The 19723-nt window shown below is 40.0% G+C and overlaps 1 protein-coding gene across 1 annotated transcript; it reads right to left on the reverse strand.

Moving 5' to 3' along the window:
* Positions 1–1602: 1602 nt before the first annotated feature.
* On the reverse strand, positions 1603–19433 carry ARL5A (ADP ribosylation factor like GTPase 5A). Its single transcript, XM_049799036.1, is given in 8 exon segments — positions 1603–9216; positions 9737–9888; positions 12600–12683; positions 13829–13976; positions 17002–17062; positions 18263–18314; positions 18317–18365; positions 19104–19433. Coding segments are annotated over 8 exon segments (618 nt in total). The 5' UTR covers positions 19127–19433; the 3' UTR covers positions 1603–9167.
* Positions 19434–19723: the final 290 nt, after the last annotated feature.

Here is a 19723-nt window from a genome sequence, read left to right on the forward strand (position 1 = left end):
GAGGTCCAGATGTGATCAGTAGAGTGTAGCCGTGTGGCAGAGAAAGGTACGTTGGATATCTGAGGTCCTGTAAAAGTGGATCTTAGTGGTCTTATCAACTCACACCACACAGCAGGCAAACGGTTACCAACGAGAAACCTCACCCAGTGCAGCAGAAAGACCCTCCACGACTGATCAATGGGCTGAGGAACTGCGCTACCGGCTCCTTCGTGGCATCTTGCACAGTGCTAGTCGTGAACAAGTATAGGCACGACACAAGGATCGGCGACAATTTATTACTTTATTAACTCACAGCAGTTTTGATTTCTCTTATGCACCTGGCAGACACATGCAAGAGCTACTCTGTGGAGAGAGAAAATTTACAGTTTAAAAACATGCTTTGGAAAGCAGCTTTCCCTTATTATGTTAACGCATTCTTAAGAAACTAATAATTCTCCTCACTTTGTTTCTTGAGACATGTTTTACAAATGTCTGGATGAAAAAGAAGGTATTGGAAGTTCTTATGAAGATTCGTGTATCAAGTAAAATTCAAGACTTTCCTTCATTTACCAACTAGCCTGTTCACTGCAGTGTAAATAGTACAGCCGGCACCTTTGGCATCTTGGAGCAAAAGAGATTCGACACATACTGATACAAGCACACTGCTTCTAGGAATGTGCTACCAACAACGGCTACCTGTACTCAAGTATCTTGTCAAATATATTTAAAGCCTTTAAAAAAAATAATAAACACTTCTCAACCAACAAAGTAGTTGCATTGTTTGTTGCTTAGGACACTGTATACAACCGAGGATTTTCTAAAACCACAACACAAATCTGTGTTGCAACAGTAAGGGAAGACTTTGTGACTAGCACAACCTCATGTGATGCAAGCTTAACACTCCTGAGGCCAGCATCCCCCAGCTGACCGACCACCATCGCAGCAGGATGAAACCAGACACACGTCCATGTCATCATTACCCATGGGCTTAAAAAACAATGCTTATGAACTGCTGCAAACAGGATCAGCTACACTGGCAAAACGTATTATGCTAAACAAATTCAAAATTATTATAATATATATCATCACCTTGAAAAACAAGTTGTCAAGCTTACTCTGAAAATGGTATGGTAAGTCTAAAGTGAAGAAGTTATCTGGCCAACTTAATACAAACAATTATGTTTATTAGTTGTTTACACAGCTCTAATATGCATCCATTAATTCATGTTTCAAAGCTATACATACAGCTAATAACGGGGTGTCTGTTAGGATTCAACAGTACAAGGACCTCAGAAGCAAGTCTTCAACAGTACCAGCATTTATACTAAATCTTCATTTACGTACAAAAAAATTAGACAATTGTCATGGTTACTGTTCCATGATCTGCATCCCTTCGCATAACCCCAATAATATGCCTACATATATATACACACATACATATTTGGGTGGGGGAAGCCTTCCAATTCAGAACAATCAGGGGCAAAAAGCAAGACAGAACAAAAAAGTTAATAACAAAAGTAAACTCTGAAGATGTTAACCATTCTGTAGCTTTGCATCTAATTCAACCTCATATTAAAGAGCTGTATTCAGAGAGAATAAATCAATGTAGACTGTGCAACAAAAGAGTAGTAACATGACCTGTAATTTTAATTTAAAGAAAAACAATTAACGAGAACACAGCAGTCTTTAACTTTCATATAGTCAAGAAAAAAAGCCAAAAAGTAGCAGCATTTTCTGTTAAAAAGCCTATTTACAGTTTCATACACCAGATGTAAGTGACTAAGCCAAGGCTTATTTCAGCAGGCCTGTTCTACACAAGATATTCAGTTCTTGGATACAGAAGTAAAATAGTCAGAGTTCAGCAGCGGCAAACATTTTTTTGGTGTGCAGTTAAAGAGAATAAAGGTATTTAATGTTATCATACCAGAATAAAAACCTTTGGAAATACTCATTTTGTATGTATTTTTTTATAGACCAACATGGTGATCTATAGTCTAAGATTAGACAGCACCAAGGGGATGCAAGGCAGGCCACAGGCACGTGGCCCGAGGAATGAACAGAGGACCCCTGTACTAAAACAGACAAAAGTAAATATGTGATAATGGTGTCTTCTTTTTTTTAATCACCTTATATTTAATTGGATTCAAAAGAAAAACAAGAGGAGTTTTCAGGAAAGTCATAGCAAAGTTAAGGAATAACTGAGTTAAGAGGAAAAGAAACAAGCAGGAGGCAGCCCAAGAGCAGGCACGGCTTTGAAGATAGCTCACCGTTCCTTTACCCACTGGCAAAAAATGTACGCAGGAAGAGCATGGCAGCGTGCAATGTGCACACACCAGCCAGCGACACAGAGGAGCTGGAGACAAAGCCCACCCAGACAGGGAAAGTATGTCACAAAGGAAAAAGACTTCAGCTACACACAGCTAAAGTCAGAGGCAGAAGCATAAAGAGTATGGAAAAGCATTCCACCATCTATTACACCATCGTAATAGAGGGGTTGATGCACTTGCTTATTCCTCAAAACTCACTTAACAACATCATCTGCCTATGCGTTAGTTAATAGAAAAGCTATTCAACAAGATTACCACACTGATACAAATATTGTGCAGTTAGAAATAAAGCAAAAAGTCCAAAATTAACACACACAGAACAGGACTGTTCGGGTTGCAGAGCTGACCAGCAACATGATAAAGTTATTTTTTAACCCAGCTTTGGTTTCACCTCTTTTGCTTTCTAAGAAGTTACCTGTAATCCCCCACCACTCACAAGGCTGCAAATACCAGCACGCGACGTGTGAATATGCTGGAGTGGTACACCACTGGAATTCAGCATTTTCTACAGGAAAAGAGCATTTCACCATTAATTTTAGTTTCCATTCTATCTGAAACCACCCAACAAATACTTCTTGCCAAACTTGTCCCAAATGCCAAACAATCTCCCAATACAAACCCTGTCATCACAGGTTTGGCAGAACAGCACACTGCACTCCAGTAACACCTAGACAACCCCATGTACTAGGTAAGAAATCATATCTTTGCTTGAAAAGTTTCACCAGAAGACACACACACACACAAAAGGCTTAACGCAAGCAGTAAAATTTTGACAGGGGCTTTCATCTTAAAATAATAAATACTGGTAGGTTTTCAAGAATTAGCAATTCTGACATTTTCTATAAAAGCGTATATATATGCTTGTACAGAGCTCCTCCCCCCAACAATTCTAGACCAAGTTTGTGTTTGTTTCACTTCTTCAAGAAGAATTAAAAGAACTGAATGAGTTCCTTTAAAATCTGATTTTCATTTAGTTGAAAAGCCAGGAAAGACAGAAAGAGGTAAGGTGGAAACATTCAAGGAATGTTCTGATAAAATTTCAGGAAAAGTTACTTAATAGAATCATAATTGAACTTTATTACAATAAATAGCTTTATAAAAAAATTTACTAAATTACTTTAATAAACATGCATAAGTTTCAGACACAGAAGTTCTCAAGCTGGGAAACGCCAGCCCTTCCAAGTCTTGGTATTAATCTGAAGCCATAATTTTTTATGTTCTGGAATGAAACTTTATTGCAGTATCAGTGTTAGCCACATACTTTATGCATTTCTTTCAGAAAGACAACAAACTTTTTAGAAAGAGAAGTACAAAATACAAGTGATCAAAAGAAGTATGACCCTGGTCATATGATTAATGGCTATACATACGGATATTACTTTGCATTTGTAAAAAACAGACAGATTATACTAGAATGTAACTGTATCGTTAGTATACTACTCTGGTAAGTTTACTTTATACTCAAAGAACTGTAGGTTTAGTGTTGGAGGTTAGTATTATAATACAGTACTTGGTAGAGTCCAAGGACAAAGAGCTCGGTTCCCTCCGACAGCTGCTCCCCCTTCCCGTGGAGCCAGAAGGGCAGACTTGGATCTCAAGCAGCACGTACAGGCTGAGTACAGGACTGTGGCTACAGGATTAAAGGGTTTGGAAAAGAATGTAGTAAGAAAGTTGAGGACACATTGAAAACATTCATGAAAACATAACAGAGACAGAGTTTAAACGGGATCGGTTACCATTCCTCTATCATATACTACCAATTATTCAATTTATCAGCCATAAAAGTGCTCAGGCCTTCCAACGTGAGGTTTTATGTTTCGGTTTGGTGTAGGTTTTTTTATCTTTGAATCTCTCCGCAGGAGAATGTGTCTTTTCTCGGCCACCTCTTCTACCCTCCACAGTGTTTGATGCAGGAAATATTTAGACAAGATTAACACTGAGCTGATGATTTATAAAGAATGATTTATAGCCTTCTAGGTAAAGCAGCATTTTCTAACTTAATTCACTATCAGCTAATTTACAAATAGGAAAAGCTTAAAAAAAAACCCACGCAACTTGTGTCCTTACTCACAACAAATCTGGCTTAAAAGGCTAAGGGTGGTACACGAGTATGATCCTGTTATGAATAAAGACTACTATCTGATGTGAAGAACATTTTCAAAAAAAGTTTCTGTACAATATAAAAATTAACCAGTAAAATCCTAGTAAGGCAAGAATATAATTTCTGCTCATGATTCTAAAGCACACTGTAAAAAAGTTAGTGGCAACCACTTATAATTTCTCATTTTTGTACATTTAATACAGTCACTGCAACAATTATATTCAAGTCACATTTGCATTTATAATACATATCACAACTATATGCAAAGACGTTTTTCTTTCTTAGTGCCATTCTTTGTGACATCAAATCATTCTTGTCCTGTAATGCTCAATGATGCACCATCTAAAGGCTTCACATTACATTCATTTGAATTAGCTGAAAACTATTTTTCAGACATAATTGGCCTGACAGTCGCAAAGTTAATGTCTTACTAGCCAATTAAGAAGGAACTACTCACATGAGGATGCTTACAAGGCCAAGTATTCTTGGATTAAGTTATTTAAAAAGCGTTCCTTGAAAAGAATTCCAGCTAACCAATCTGATACAAGGACAAATTTAGTATTTCCTTTCACAAAGCAAGCTAGCTATGTGATGTGTGCTAAATGGAAAAGTGCCTGGAATGTAGAGGACAGAAAGAACTGTAACAAATAGATTTATCATAAAGCATATTAAAACCGGTGTGTAGGGAGGGGAAAAAACACTCATTTACACACATTTAGATGCTTTTATAGAAATATATCTATTTTAAGAAAAAATGGAAATTGTAGCATAGGAAGAAAAAAAATGATCACTGACTTAGTTTTAGGCACTTGAACTGCATAGACTGTAGAAGGTGCCCATCAGATATGTTCAACATTCACACATGCACACCTACGCCTAGGAACATACTGTATAATGCATAGGAAAACAGCTATTAAGCCTCCCTGGAAACAAAAATAATAAAAAAAAATGAAAAAATGAAGCTAGGTAGGTCCCTGTTCACATTTTCCAAGCTCTATAGTCCACCATTCCTCACAATTAAAAACCTGCATAATTTTCAGATCACCAAGGCAGCATATTATAGAGATGATTTACCAAGTTTATTATCTGCTAAACCAAAAGAAACATTTCAAACATTAGATTATTGAAATATGACTTACTGCTATAGTTTTTTTGCTAGTAAAATGGCATTCTGCAGCATAAACTTAAATAACCATTTTTAAAGACCCCTCCCTTTTTCTGTGTAGTATCCTAAGAAGGAATTTCATGAAGAACAAAGGCAAAGTAATCTTAAACTTTAGCTGAAAGCCAAGGCAACACAACACACACGGCGTGAAAACACAACAGTAATACAAATAAAGGTCATGACTCATGTTAAGACAATCACTTCCAAACAACAACCCAGTGAAGTTGAACGCAGCATTGATACAAAGTTAACTTGCTTTTCTATGGACAGAGTTGTGAGAAAAATGTGAATTGTCCTACAGGGAAAAGAAAAAAAGCTGTGAACAAGAAGCACATACAAAAAGGGTTTGTGCGTTGAAGAATTTGTCTGCTCTTCTCCAGCTCTATTAGGCGACTAAATTTAAAAACATTTCTAACTCAACACAAACGGCAAGGTGTATAGGAAAGAACCATCACAGCCACAACACTACCATGAGGGTATATACTTGTATATTCTTCTAACGTTCATCTTGTTAGTATCTGAGTAAACACACTTGTTCTCACAAAGAACCTCCAGGCAGACAACAGTTCCTACAAAAGCTTCCACTGCAACATCCGGATAACGCTATTCCGCTTTCGCTATGCTTTGCCGCACTTAAAAGCACGATCACACCAACCATGCAAGGTAAGAATCTGGAATCATCATCTCTGTTTACAACAGGGTGACAGAGTTGCCCAGCTATTATAGACAAAATCCATAATCCTTACAGAGACTGCAAATCCAGCATTTAAAACGAAGGGGTGTCTTCCTTTGATTTCTAAGCCCCAGTCAAGAATGCAACAGGCACATGATGCGTCAGTAAGCATTGGCCACCGCTGAATTCTAGCTACTGAAGAGCATATCTACCCTCTAAAATACTATGGTATCACAAAATAGATAGAAAACTCATCATCATACGTGACACGACACACACTTTTTTTGTAGTAGGTTAAGGCTGGATTGTTCACCGTCCAACACACAGACGACTTAATTTTCGGATTAAAAACCCTTTAGGGCACAAAAGGCATTGTTTTAACAGCCAGTCTTCACATGTACAGTTATTTCCAACTCCCTACTAGGGTCTGTTGCCACTTGTGAAACAAAGATGAAGTGAACAACGCAGTACCTTGGAGGCCACAGAAACTAGAAGTGGCCATGATACCGAGAGGGAAAAAGAGTAAACTTAAGTTTACTTCTGTGTAAACCTAAGATGTCTGGTTGCAACCGAAGCCGTACCTGGAAGAAACCACAGCACTTTCATTATATGGACGTACTAAGTCCTACAAACTTAAGGGAGGCAGTAAGCAGCAAATTTCAGCAAGAAGCGGATACCAGAATACCGCTCCATGAGTTTTCTCTCATCAACAGGAACAACTCATTTTCTTAAAAACAAACAAAACCCCAACACATACAACCTGTGCAGATTCAGGCAAAAATACGCAGTATTTAACAATACTAAAGCAAAATATTTTAAAGGGATGAAAGGGAAGACATAAGACTCAAAAACCAAACACTTCAGTTTATAAGCAAATCTGCTTTTCTTTTTTAAGACTAGAAAACGTACAATTCCACTTCATATGCAAGTGTGAACAGAGCTCGTTTCTTGAAGATACTATCAGATAAACTGAGAGTCTTTGCATTAAATCGTTACTTCTTTGAACATTTATACATTTTGCAATACACCAGTTAAATACCAATATCTATGTGCATGCACTATAAATATATGCATGTACACATTAAAATGTTTAACAAAGACAGCAGATTCCCTAGCCAGTGAGCATCATAAAGAGATACCAAAAATATATTAAAAAGTTAAATTCTCTACCTGCCTTTGTTAAATACAGACTTTTGTAATTGCCTCCCTTCTTTTCCCCAAATTCACAGCATGATCCCCAGTGAAGCAGGTAAATGGGAAGGCAGCTGCTCTGACTAGATTATCCCATAACCAAAGATAACCACCTTAAAAAGTTCAAACTAAGCTTTTTCTTTAAAATGTCTTTTCCATCCTTACCAGATGTACGAGCTAAGAAAGGGAAGGACATCTTAAACAAAACTTTATTTAATTTTGCTATACTGCCCAAACATACATCTCCAGCATAAAAGCCTATGATTAAGGCTACGTACACTTTCACAATACTGATGACATTTCAAACCATCCAACTGTCATCCCACTGAAAAGCCTGTATCCTTTAAAATGGTAACTCTGAACAACTTCTGTATGGGACATCCATCCCATTAGGTACTACAGTAAGAAAAGATAATCACATAGTGTTCTGACACTTCTTTATAACTCACCTGGGGACCATGCAAGGGAGTTATATTTTCAAGAAGTACTGCCCTGGACCTTCTGTGGGAACATCATCAAGGGGTCACTTTCAGCTTTTCAAGTAGTGTAATCTGTTTTGTTCCCCATCCCAGTTCCATCCATTGCATATAGATATATATACATTTTATGCTATTAGAGAAGTGTGCCTTCCTCTGAAAAACACTTAATACAGAGTATGACTTGTTTCGCAAGATTCCAGTGGGACTTTTAAACATACTTTTGTGCCTCTTCTTTGGTTAAGGAAAAAAAAGAAAAAAAAAAAGACATTTTTCCCTTTATGACAGCTAAAGGTACTTCTACCAGACTTGAATCATAAATGAACAGTACTGCAAAAAAAGAAAAGCAGTACCATAGGAGAGCACGACACGCACTTTTTGGGATCACCTAATCCAATGATGACTACAATAAAAAAAGAAAATCAGTTTCATTTTAAACTCTTTGGCAAATTTTTACTGTTTGCCGACACTGTAATTTGAAGCTCAATCCATAGGCCCCAATCCATTACGGCATCCTCCCTAACTGAAAAATCATGTGAAAAACAAGCAATGGTCTTAAGAGAGAGTTTGCTTTATAAAGTTGTGGTGAGCCAACTGTCTGATGGATGTTACAGCCATACAGGTAACAACGGAAAAGAAGTTGCGACACATTGGCGATGTCAAATATTAGTACTACTGTCAACATACTGATTCAGCTTTACACACTGGTCTGAACAGATTGCAATCAACCTAAAATTGAGGTATAAATATACACAAATATGTACAGTACACGTACAGGAAAATATTTTTGCATTTGTAACATCAGTAACCTTAAAAATACTGGAAAGTTGATATCTATGCCATTGATTTGCTTGCTAATTTACTGGAATAATGAAGCCAACATCTTCAACTAGAGAAGACTACAATGGAATAATATAACTCAAAATTAAAAGCTCCTTCCTCTCACTTCATCTTCACCATGCTCGACATTGGACTGTTCTGAGTGGCTGTATCTTGAAAAGAAGGTTGATCACAGCTTTTAAACACATCCTCAGAGGAAAACAAAAAGGAAACCAAACTGGAGCTATCAATTGCATCTTCCTTTTTGCTGAACGGTCTTAATTTATATACACATATGTGTGTGTGCATCTATGTAGAAAATAAAGTTGAAATAAGTTCAGTATAAATACATCTAACCCATTAATTCTGCCACTGTGAAGGTAATCCTGGGTACAGATCTTTTTAAGCAATGTCTGTGCAAAGAGGTCATTAAAAATCATCTGATTTTAAGTCTTGACATCATCCATTCGAGTCCTTGGCACAGTCTGTAAACAAAAGAGATAATTTAAGGAATACATGGACTTCACAGGATAACTTCAAAGAAAATTCCATGGCACCAATTTAAATTCTTCCCAAGAACTCTGTAATTCTGACTGAAGGCATTGTTTCCAGAAACAATTCACTCAGAGTGCAGTATTTCCTAGATCTTATTATGCAAGCTACTGGTGAGAGACTTCAGATCCCAGCACTTCAAGACATATACTGAAGTTATCTCTAATTATGATTACTCTTAATAAACCAGAACAGGTTTTACGTTATTCTCACCCCTGCCCTCATTAGGCCCAAATCGTATTAAGTTTTATCACTATGAGGTGAGACTGTGGATTTGATGTGAAAGTTGGTTTTCAGATCACACTGATCCTAAATCGGTATGTTCTGAGCCCAAAGATCTTTAAGCGCAAGGTTATTATTGACAGGAGAGGAATGTGTGTTAAAACCAAACGCCACAATAAAAATACCAAAATAATTCAAGATTCCCCTCCTACAGACAAGGATAACTCTTACCCCTCTCCAGTTAGAGCACAGCATGCCTGAATGTGCCACTGGTGATCCTTAATTGAAGTTAGTTTCAGAAACTGTGATATTTCAGCTACTGTCATACACTCTTTAACATCTTGCTTGTTAGCAAAGATCAGCAAACCTGCTTTTTTTAAGTCCTAGGGAGAAAGAAGAAAAAAGATGATTATAAATCAGCCCTCAGAGGCAAAAGAAGTGATACCAAAGCAGAGAACCTTAAGCCCTAGCAAAAAAACCTAAACTATAAAAACACTACAGGCCGACTGACATGTAACTTCAGAAAATCCTTTGATCCAGCAGACCAAACGTCCAATTTTTGCCTATGATGATCTGTAAAACCAGGTAGAATATTTTGTTGTGCTCCGTGAGGATCAGAGGCACCCTGTATCTCTTGTGTGCACAGCTGCAGTAACACCACACACCTCGAACAGTCAAGGCCTCCCGTTTAACCCCGACCTTGCAGGTCATTCCTGCCTGTGTATCCAAACCAACCACTGCATTCTCCTGAGCCTGGCTTTTATCCACACGCCACACTTTTATGTATTACCGCACTGTTAAGATTCATTTTAGTCCCAAATTAGCAGACTGTGCAGCAGTTCTTAGGTGGGGCAAGAGTGGGCTACCCCACCAGAACTTTTTAAGCACTGGTAAAACCTTGCCAAGCCTATCTGCAGTAAGCTCCAGCAGCGTGCATGCTGGCACCCAGCCTGGCAGCGTGGCTCACCAGAGCCAGAAGCACGCTCTGCTGCGCAGCAGCCCTCTGCGAGGGAAATCCTACCGATTAAGAAGCATTCAGACTGCCACTGACAGTGTAAAGCAAGCTGCAGCAATATTTTATTTAGAGGATACACAGAATTTGTAGAAAATCATCACTTACACCGCTTTAGAATCAAAGGATGGATATCTATGTGAAAAAGCAGATTGCAATAGACTTCTTTATACGGCCTGTGCAATATTTAAAATATCAGTCCTAACAATTTAGAGAACAGCAACTCTAGGGGCAAGCTTATTGTATCTCAGACTGCTTGGAATAACACTAGTGCAGGCACATATTACTGAAAATCTGTCCCTCCACAAGTAAAAAGGTCTTCCCAGGAAGCCGAGACAACTCATTCACCTAAATGCCTATCAGACGTGCTAATTTTTACAAGCACTAATATTAATTCCCAAACGACCTACTGGCCAGAAAATAGTTGGAACTGACCCGAGCAACTCATTTTTGCCTTAACAAAAATGCAATTGAATTGGTTAGCAGAAATAGAAGATTTTCAAGGACTGCAAGGAAAACCTATTCTAAATAAACACCTGACTTTCATTTCAGCTTTTATGTATTGTTGTTCTCTTCAAACAGCATAGCATCTGGAGAGTTAGCAGAATATACTGAAAACATCCTGTTGTAAAACAATGGGCATCTTTACTGTTAGATGGGTGCTTTTGGAGCACAGAAATAGTCTCCCAACACGAAGCAAGGGCATTCATGCTGCTTGGAGTTCCAGACTTCCCTCATTTCAAATTCAGTTTGTTAACAACTTCTGCATCTTCCTTTAAAGATTACAAAACAGAAGATGCACTTTTGTTTAGCAACTGCAACAGACTGAAGAGCACATTTATGAAATTGACAGCAGCAGGCCCAATGGCAACAGTCCCTCCATGCTACATTTAACACTCCACCAAACCAAGAAAGTCAGACCTACTTTATTAGATCTTATTAAACATAATTTTCATTTAAATACCGCAAATTAGAAATTCAAGACACTAGGCAAAGCACTTGTTTTTTCTCAAATGCTTCAGATTACCATGGTCACTCAAAGGAAATACAGAGGCAGTCTTTGCCCTTCCTGCAGTCATCTACTAAACAGTGGCTACAGTTTAAATATAGGCATAGTATTTTGGCATACAATGCCATCCATTTTATGCACATCTTTGTATTCTGACACTTATATTTGGAAGCTCAGTGTCATCTCATACAAACTGATCCAGTTTCCATTTAACTTGTCTTACGAGTCTCAGCAGTAGCCAACCTTACACAAACACATCTTTAGTAAAAATCAGGGCTTTGGTCCTGCTGCACTGCGTGGCTAGATTAAAGTCTTTGGGACATTCAGGTTATGCAATAGGTGCTCCTTGGCTTACACGGCAGTACAGTACTTCTGAATCACACCCAGACAGCTCAGTTTTAGACCTGACACAGAGCTCAGTTTTAAAGGGGGTCTTTACAAGTTAGCGAATTATACTCTCATTCTGTAATTCCATGTACACGTAGAATGACGGCTGCTATAGCTATATGCAGTCCGTTTCTTCAGTTTTATAGCTGGTTGCTCTAAGACATATTATTAAGGCTGTATCTGTTTCACTATGAAAACAGAAAACATCAAGCAACCATGAAGCTATCAAAAATAGTAATTAAGTTGTTGGAGGAAACAATGTTTTTTAAAATAATCTCATTCAGCTATTAACATGGATTGAAGTATAAAAACCACAAAAGTCATTTAAAGGTCCTGACTTCTGTTTCACTGAAGTACTCAGAAGTTGAAAAGCTATTTTTGTGGAAGTCCTCTTCAGTAATCTGGTATTAATTTACAGCTTTATTGCGAGCTTCACAAAAGACAGAGCCTCTAGCAGGAACAAGACAGCTCTGATACAGTACTACCCACAGCTGGGAGAATGTGACTGTTAATGTTTGCCTTGGGCTTCACTTGGAGAGGCCTCTCTCCATTCTGGTCTGCCTCCAGCTAGCAGGCATAAGTGAGAACTTTCACAAACAGCTTGCAAATCTGCTTCCCTTAACATGTATCATCCAGATCTTACCCACAATAAATAATAAAACAAAGAAAACACAGGGTCTACTCACCTCATGTGCTAACATTTTATACAGTTCTTCTTTAGTCACAGAAATTCTCTCTCTGTCTGTGCTGTCCACAACAACTATCACAAACTTTAAAAAGTTAAAAGTTAGTCAGAGAACAAACTCTATCTTTCTGGCCACACACTTGTCAGCCGAACTGATTACTGTTCCCATCACATTATCTAGACAGTCAGCTGGATTATCAGATACCACCCTATTCCAGACACACTTCTCCCAGCCAGAGCGTGATTACCCGTAGCACTGGTACAATTTACAGCTTATGCCATGGCTTGTATACAAAGGTAGCTCTGACACATATTTTGACTTGCCATTTTCCATTTTCAAGTGAAAAATTTATATTGAAAGCAAGCGTTTCTCTATAATCCTGGATCTGTTTTTGTTCTTTGCTTAGCATAACTGAGGTAGCACGCAGATCCCTCAAACAATTTGTTGCAGCCTTAAAAAGGTATCAGCTTTCTCCCTCTACTTTGAATACTAACATGCAAATAGATATTTGCAAGGGATTTAAAAAAAACCCACAAGCTTCATAGTTCAAGACCATACATGCAGATACACATCATAGCATCTTATAGGGAAGCACAGGAGAACAAAGTTAATTATTATAAAAAATAACTTATTTTTAAAACCGCATTTGGTAACGCATAGGAAACCTTGATTTAAATCATTATTTTAATCAAGTTCAATATATGTGTTGCAACTTCATTGCTAAAGAGCTCTTAAAATTCTTGGGGGTGCTTAAGTAAATTGGTCACGGGAGCTTGCAAGACAGAGTTCCCAGAGTCTTGAAGGAAAACTTTTAGGCTTTCAGTCTTACTCCTGAGGGGTTAGACAGTTTTTAGAGTACCTGCTACAGAGATAGAACCATCATGGTCCACAAGGGAGGACCTGTGAACATGGGGATCTGCAATACCGAGACAAACTGAGTACCCATCCTAAAGGCCACAGATCCCCAGCCACAGAATCCTTACAAATTGTTTTTAATTGCAACTCCATACTATGCATCTTACACAAGAAAAGTAAAAGCGAGCAGTATAACAGCTTGCTAAGGAGGAGACTTCAAAAATAAAAACAGGAGTACCCTGAAGTAGCTATGGTTACATTCAAAGCACAAACACAGCCCTCTGGAAGGGTGTCCGGTACAGATCTCGGGTACGCTGCACTCCCTTCACCAGCAATGGTCACACTAAGTCTTCCAGCAAGGCGTTCATTCTCACCTCAGTGTTTGTATAGTAGGTGTTCCACGAAGAACGAAGAGACTCCTGCCCTCCAATATCCCACATCAGAAAGCGCGTGTTGTTAACCACTATCTCTTCCACGTTACTCCCTATGGTGGGTGAGGTATGCACCACTTCATTCATGGAGCTGCAGGGGGAAGAGAGCAACTCAGTGAGAAATGGCAAAAACTGGCAAGTTACCTGCATTATTGAGCGTTTTAGGACTTCAAATTGACCTACTTCTATCAAAACTAAAGTTGATGGTTATTCCGAGGTAGAAAGCTTAGTGGGACAATTATAGTGAACACTCCTTATGCAGCAAATAGAGACAAGGTTTGACAGTGGAAGGCGAATAAAAATAAATTAAAATAGTGTTAAAAAAAGGACTCAGTGAACTATGTAATAATTGAATTATAGAGCTGAGAGAGCATTCATGAACAAAACTGTATTATAATTAAATCATAAAGCTGAGAGAATATTTGCTTCAGAAGCTGTTTTAAGCAGTCAGCTTTCCTTTTTCCAGGCTGATTTTGGCACGCATGGGAGAGAGCAGTTGTTTTGCTTCAAGAATGTGGTTAAGCCACAAGATTTCCAAGGTTGCAGAAAAACAGCTCATCATCCAGCTCCACCAAACATATTACACCTCGCTCTCCTTCCAGTATAGGCCACTAAGAGCCACTTTCTTCACGATTCAGTTGCTTTACGGCCAAACTTCCTCCTCTTCTCCTTTCAGCACAGTCCAATAACACTACTTTTTGGAGACAAATGCAGACATTAAATATTTCAAATCTCTTGTTTTAGAGATACTGAGTGCAACTTTGTCATTAAGACCACCACTTGCACATCGATAGTGATAACCAAACAAGTACCCTGGATACTCCTGAAGTTCAAATTATTTAAACTCTGCTGTCTGGGATATGCAAAAAAATTAAAAGTAGCTTCAAGGAAAATGTCAACCATTTTCAAAGAACTTAATTATTTTTTCTTCTGATGATATATTTTCTCATGTTAAGTGAACATTTCTTGAACCTTTAGCAGAGCTTTCAGTTAACAGTGACAGAAATTTAAGACTTTTAACAGTGCTAGAATATTTCTTGAAGAAGATATGGAAAACCAAGGAGATAAAGGGATGGTCCAGTGCTCTGAAAAGGAAACCCAGTGTCTTAGCAGCATATAACAAGAAACCTTTTCACCAAACACATTTGAAGGCAACTATATAAGGGAAAGAGAAGGATCAGAAGAAAGAACCATAAAATCAGATTAAAGATAACAATGATATAAGAAGATGCCTGTGGCCAATTTCATTTTTAAAAAAACTGGTTTTAACAGAGTTCTTTTAATGCTTGGAAGAGACATATCATGAATCCCCTTTCCTTGACTGAACCTGCAGCCTTTCGCATTCAAACTGCTGGCATCTTGCAGTTTGCGATACGATAGGTGGGTTTTTCCCTCCTCCCCACTGAAACAAGGTGAGCATGAAGCTTAATGGCATTTCTAGACACCTGATCACAAAATCCTACTGCTACCTGAGGACAGGGAGGAAGGGAGAAGATGTGCATACCAGAATGGGAAGAAATGAAGTGTCTATGGAGCTGCTGTGATCTGTTAGAAGAATCACCACTCCAACGTCTGCTGTGACCCTTCACGACATCAAAGTAACAGCTGGTGCACTAACCAACACTAGTTGTCCTGCTAGTTATCTCTGCCCATCTCTTATTAAAAGAGTTAAACATATTCAGTCATGCTCAGGACACTCATCTGCCACAAGGAAATGGTAAGAGAAAAAATGGGATATGCACAGATGGAGGTAGGGTTTAAGGAAGAGTCAAGCAGGAGGAACAGAGTACAGGGCTTAGAGGTCTGTCAAAGCGGCAAACAGGGGAAGGGGAATACAAGAAGAGAAAAGGGGAAGTCCTGTGGAGCTAAAACGGGTATAAAGGAAAAGGAGGCATACAGAGATCCACTGTACAAAAGAGAAAAGAAAACACTGAGACTGCAGAAATAAGAAGATGAGAAGAATCATGAGACATTTGTGGAGGAAGTGGAAAGACACATGCAGCATTAAAATGCACTGAGGACGGCCCTCAGCTGCAGCAGTTACTAGTCTTAAAAAATATTCTTTATTCTATTTATGCTTTTTAAAAATCTCTCACTCCCAATTTAAATAATGACAACCACCTTCATCTTTTCACTTTCTCTGCAGAGTGTGCTAGGGCATAAGTGGCTGGAAATGCTGCACGAGTTTCACGTTTCAGAAAGGCAAAAGCAGACCATAATTTAACAAAACCCAAACGTTTTAAGAAAGCATATTTTAAGTGTAGGATTGGACCAGTATGGCCACATCACTTAACAGAAATTATTTCTCATACTGACTCAGGAACACTTCCTAGTACCAGACTACTTCACATGAGAAATCACACAACTGTTTCTGTTAGAAACAGACCTTGAGTCGCCTGTCCCACCTAGAAACTTCTGAGTCTGTGGGCAAATTTGTACCCTTTTATCAAAATGCAGCTGAGGACCAGAGATATGAAGCTCATTCAAGTTTCATGCAAACCAGCAGCAAGGTTAATGCAAGACAAACAAAAGTCAATGCCACTATTAAAGGCAAAAACTGCACGACAGCATGGGCTGCCACCAGCTGCAGAGCTATGCTGTCCTGGGTTCAGCCAGCGCTCAGCCTTCCTCCGTCATCCTGTACCACAAATGATATGAAAGTACATCTCGGTACACAGGACACAAGTCTTGGCAGGGAGAGGTCAAGCTTCACTGCTTTGCTACTCACAGAAGAATTTGTTTACTATTTACACACTGTGGCATGGATCGGTTTAGCAGCATTGTCCTGTGGCCAACCCTCAACAGAACCATATTTTATGGAGTTGGCAAACAGCCTACATGGTGACACCAAAGGCAGTTGTGATTAAGTGGTAATCGCAATGTAATCCAATAAACAAAAGCTCTGAACAAAATGTTATTCATATACCAGACAAAATACAGACCTTTCCAAATTCTAAACACACACTTTGACCCACTGACACCTATACTGTTCAGTAATCTTCACTGTAATGCTCTCAAAGTAAAAACTAACAGGGAAAGCAGCAACAGCAAGTCAGAGTAATATATACAATGCCCACCTTGAAATACATGAAACATCACCTGCAGTTCATACTTACAATTGATAAAGAATGGTGGTTTTTCCTGCATTATCCAGGCCAACAATGATTACTTTGTGCTCTGAAATAAAAATATCATTAGTAAGTCACATAGCTAACTTTGCTATCACGATAACAACTGTGTTATGAAACAAGATTAGTGTTGCATTTTAGTCCAATTTCCTAAACAAACACTGCCAAACTTCAGGCGACACATTTCATGGACCATACCTAAAAGTTCATTTGTCTGTGGAGGTGTACAAACCCATGTACTGTTTTGAGCAGGTAAGTGACTGTCAATTTTTCCCCATCTGCACATCTACAGGAACAATTTCTGAGAGACTACATGCGGATTTCTTCCTTCTCTAAACTGCTAGAGCAATTTCACGCTGGAATCCTTTCCCAAGCTTCTACAAATTTTTGTGGATTGTAACGGACTGTACTCTCTATTCTCCCCCAACTACAGCAACTCTCCAGAACACATGCTTGCATGTTTAATGTTCATTTCCAAGGCCATACTTTTATTATGGCCTGCAACTTCTTAATCTCTTTGCAAAGAATTGTTAAAAACCACAGCAACTTGCACTGTAAGCAGGGTGACCCACCTGTCTCCCTCAGTGTCCTCTTTTCTCTTCAGCAGGCTTGGAACCTGGAGAACAGATTTGCCTACGAATATTTTACAGTACGCATTCACCCAATTTAGTTTTAGATGAACCAATGAGGATTACACAAAACTGCTCTGACACATACGCGAACACATTCTGGAGCTCAATGCCAGAATCAATTATTGTTTCTATTTAGCACCTTCTTTCCTATACATCACAAAATTGAATTTGAATTCTACAGCTGGTGTTGTCAAGCACATTCAAATTTATGATTTCCAGGACGAGCGAGCACTGCCTGCTCCCAGCTATATTACACAACTTTTACTTGCACAAATAACCTTGGCTTCAACGGGACTATTCATGCAAGTAAAAGCTTTGTGAGAAGGGGCTTTCTTTCCGTCCCCCCCCTCCCCAGTGGTCCACAAGGGCAACAAAAAGCCATTATAAATCTGCCCAAGCATCAGACGACCAGAGATCAATTCCTTCTGTTAGCAAAGTACACTTGCATTGATTTATCACAGAGGAGAGAGGGAGGGGATAGGGGTCAGGTAAGTGGGGTTTTCTTGGTTTTATCAATATTGTGTGGTTTTGCAGAGTTGTCTTATATACCATCAAATATAAATTCCAGTTTTAATAACTTTGCATAACTGCACAATATTGTAAAAATATCTGCTTACCTGACCCCACATAACTAGGAACTTTTGTTTCTGGTGTGATGTTGCCAGCATAGTGGATGTTAGGAAATCAGCTGGAACAGAAGATCTGAAGTGGGGCTGGATGCTACAAGACAAAAATATTTTGTTGCATTTGCACTAAGTGTTAACGGGCATATCATTGGGACATTCAACGTGCATGTGTAAGCATACTGAAGTTCACTCAAAATCAAATTTAGAAGACCTTATAAACATGGGTAAGAGCGTCAGCATGTGATTTATACTTAAAGTTACAACTCTGATTAAAACCTTACTGTAAGGAGACAGGCGTTACAAATAATATTTACTACACAAATGAGCAATTTTGCCAGACAGGGAGGTTTATCGCTCAAACCCGTTCATAAAGCCTACTCTGCAGACAACAAGATGAAACTACACGCTACCACGCAACACTGCTGTATTCTTTCGGTACCCGTTAATAATTTAACATCCACCTTCCAGGAAACGAGCTTCCCCGTGACTTAGGGGAGGCAAAAAAAAAAAAAAAAGAAAAAAAAGAAAAGGTTACCCCCCAACTTTTCGGGCCGCAGATTGTCCTCCCGGGCCAACCCCCTCCCCTCCGGCCAGGGCTGAGGGGAGCGCCGCCACCTCGCCCTTTAGCCCCGGTGGCCAAAGCTATGGCGGTTTACAAGGGCTGGCACCCCTTCCCTACCCAACCCGGCCGTACCGAGCCCTCCCGCCTTCCCCCCAAAAAGCAGTTTCCCAAGCGGCGAGCACCCGTCCCCTCACCCAGCCGGCGATCGCCCTCAGGCCCGGCCCGGCACCTGCGCGGCCACAGGGCCTCCCCCGCCGCCTTGCTCCTCACCCTGATGGTTGAACAGCCTCCATATCCTGGTGAAGAGGATCCCCATCCTCAGCCGGGGCAGCTCCGGGCCTCGCCGGCTCCTCAGCGCCTACTGCGGGGTTACCCCGCTGCCCTGGGCGGCTCAGGGCCCGGCCCAGCTCCCGGTTTGTCGGTGAAAAGGCGGGCTAGGGCCTCGCCGGGCCTGCTCACCCTCGGACATCGCCAAAAACGACGAAGACGATAACCCGGCTGGGCCTCTCACCTCACCGCTTTAAGCCGACCCGGCCGGACCACCGAGCGGGGACAACAACCGGCCGCCACCGGCGAGCCCGCGGCCACCGTAAGGAAGGCGGAGGGAACGGCGGGCGGGGGGGGGGAACGGAGGCGGGCGCGTCGCTGTGAGGTAAAAGGGGCGGGGCGGCCGCGGCGGCCGCCATTACGCGACTCCGCCTCAGCGAGCGGCCTCGGCCGCCGAAGCCGCTCGCAAGGTTTTTGCCGCCCAAGAGCCGGGTTTCTGAAAGTGACTTACCCAGCAGCTGAGGAAAACTCTACCTTCACCTCATTATTATTTTATTTTCCAGCGTCCAGACCCCCGGAAATAAAATTTCTCTGTCCAAACCTGCCACAACATTTAAAACCTC

Source organism: Accipiter gentilis, chromosome 1, assembly GCF_929443795.1.
Source record: "Accipiter gentilis chromosome 1, bAccGen1.1, whole genome shotgun sequence".
Lineage (NCBI taxonomy): Eukaryota > Metazoa > Chordata > Aves > Accipitriformes > Accipitridae > Astur > Astur gentilis.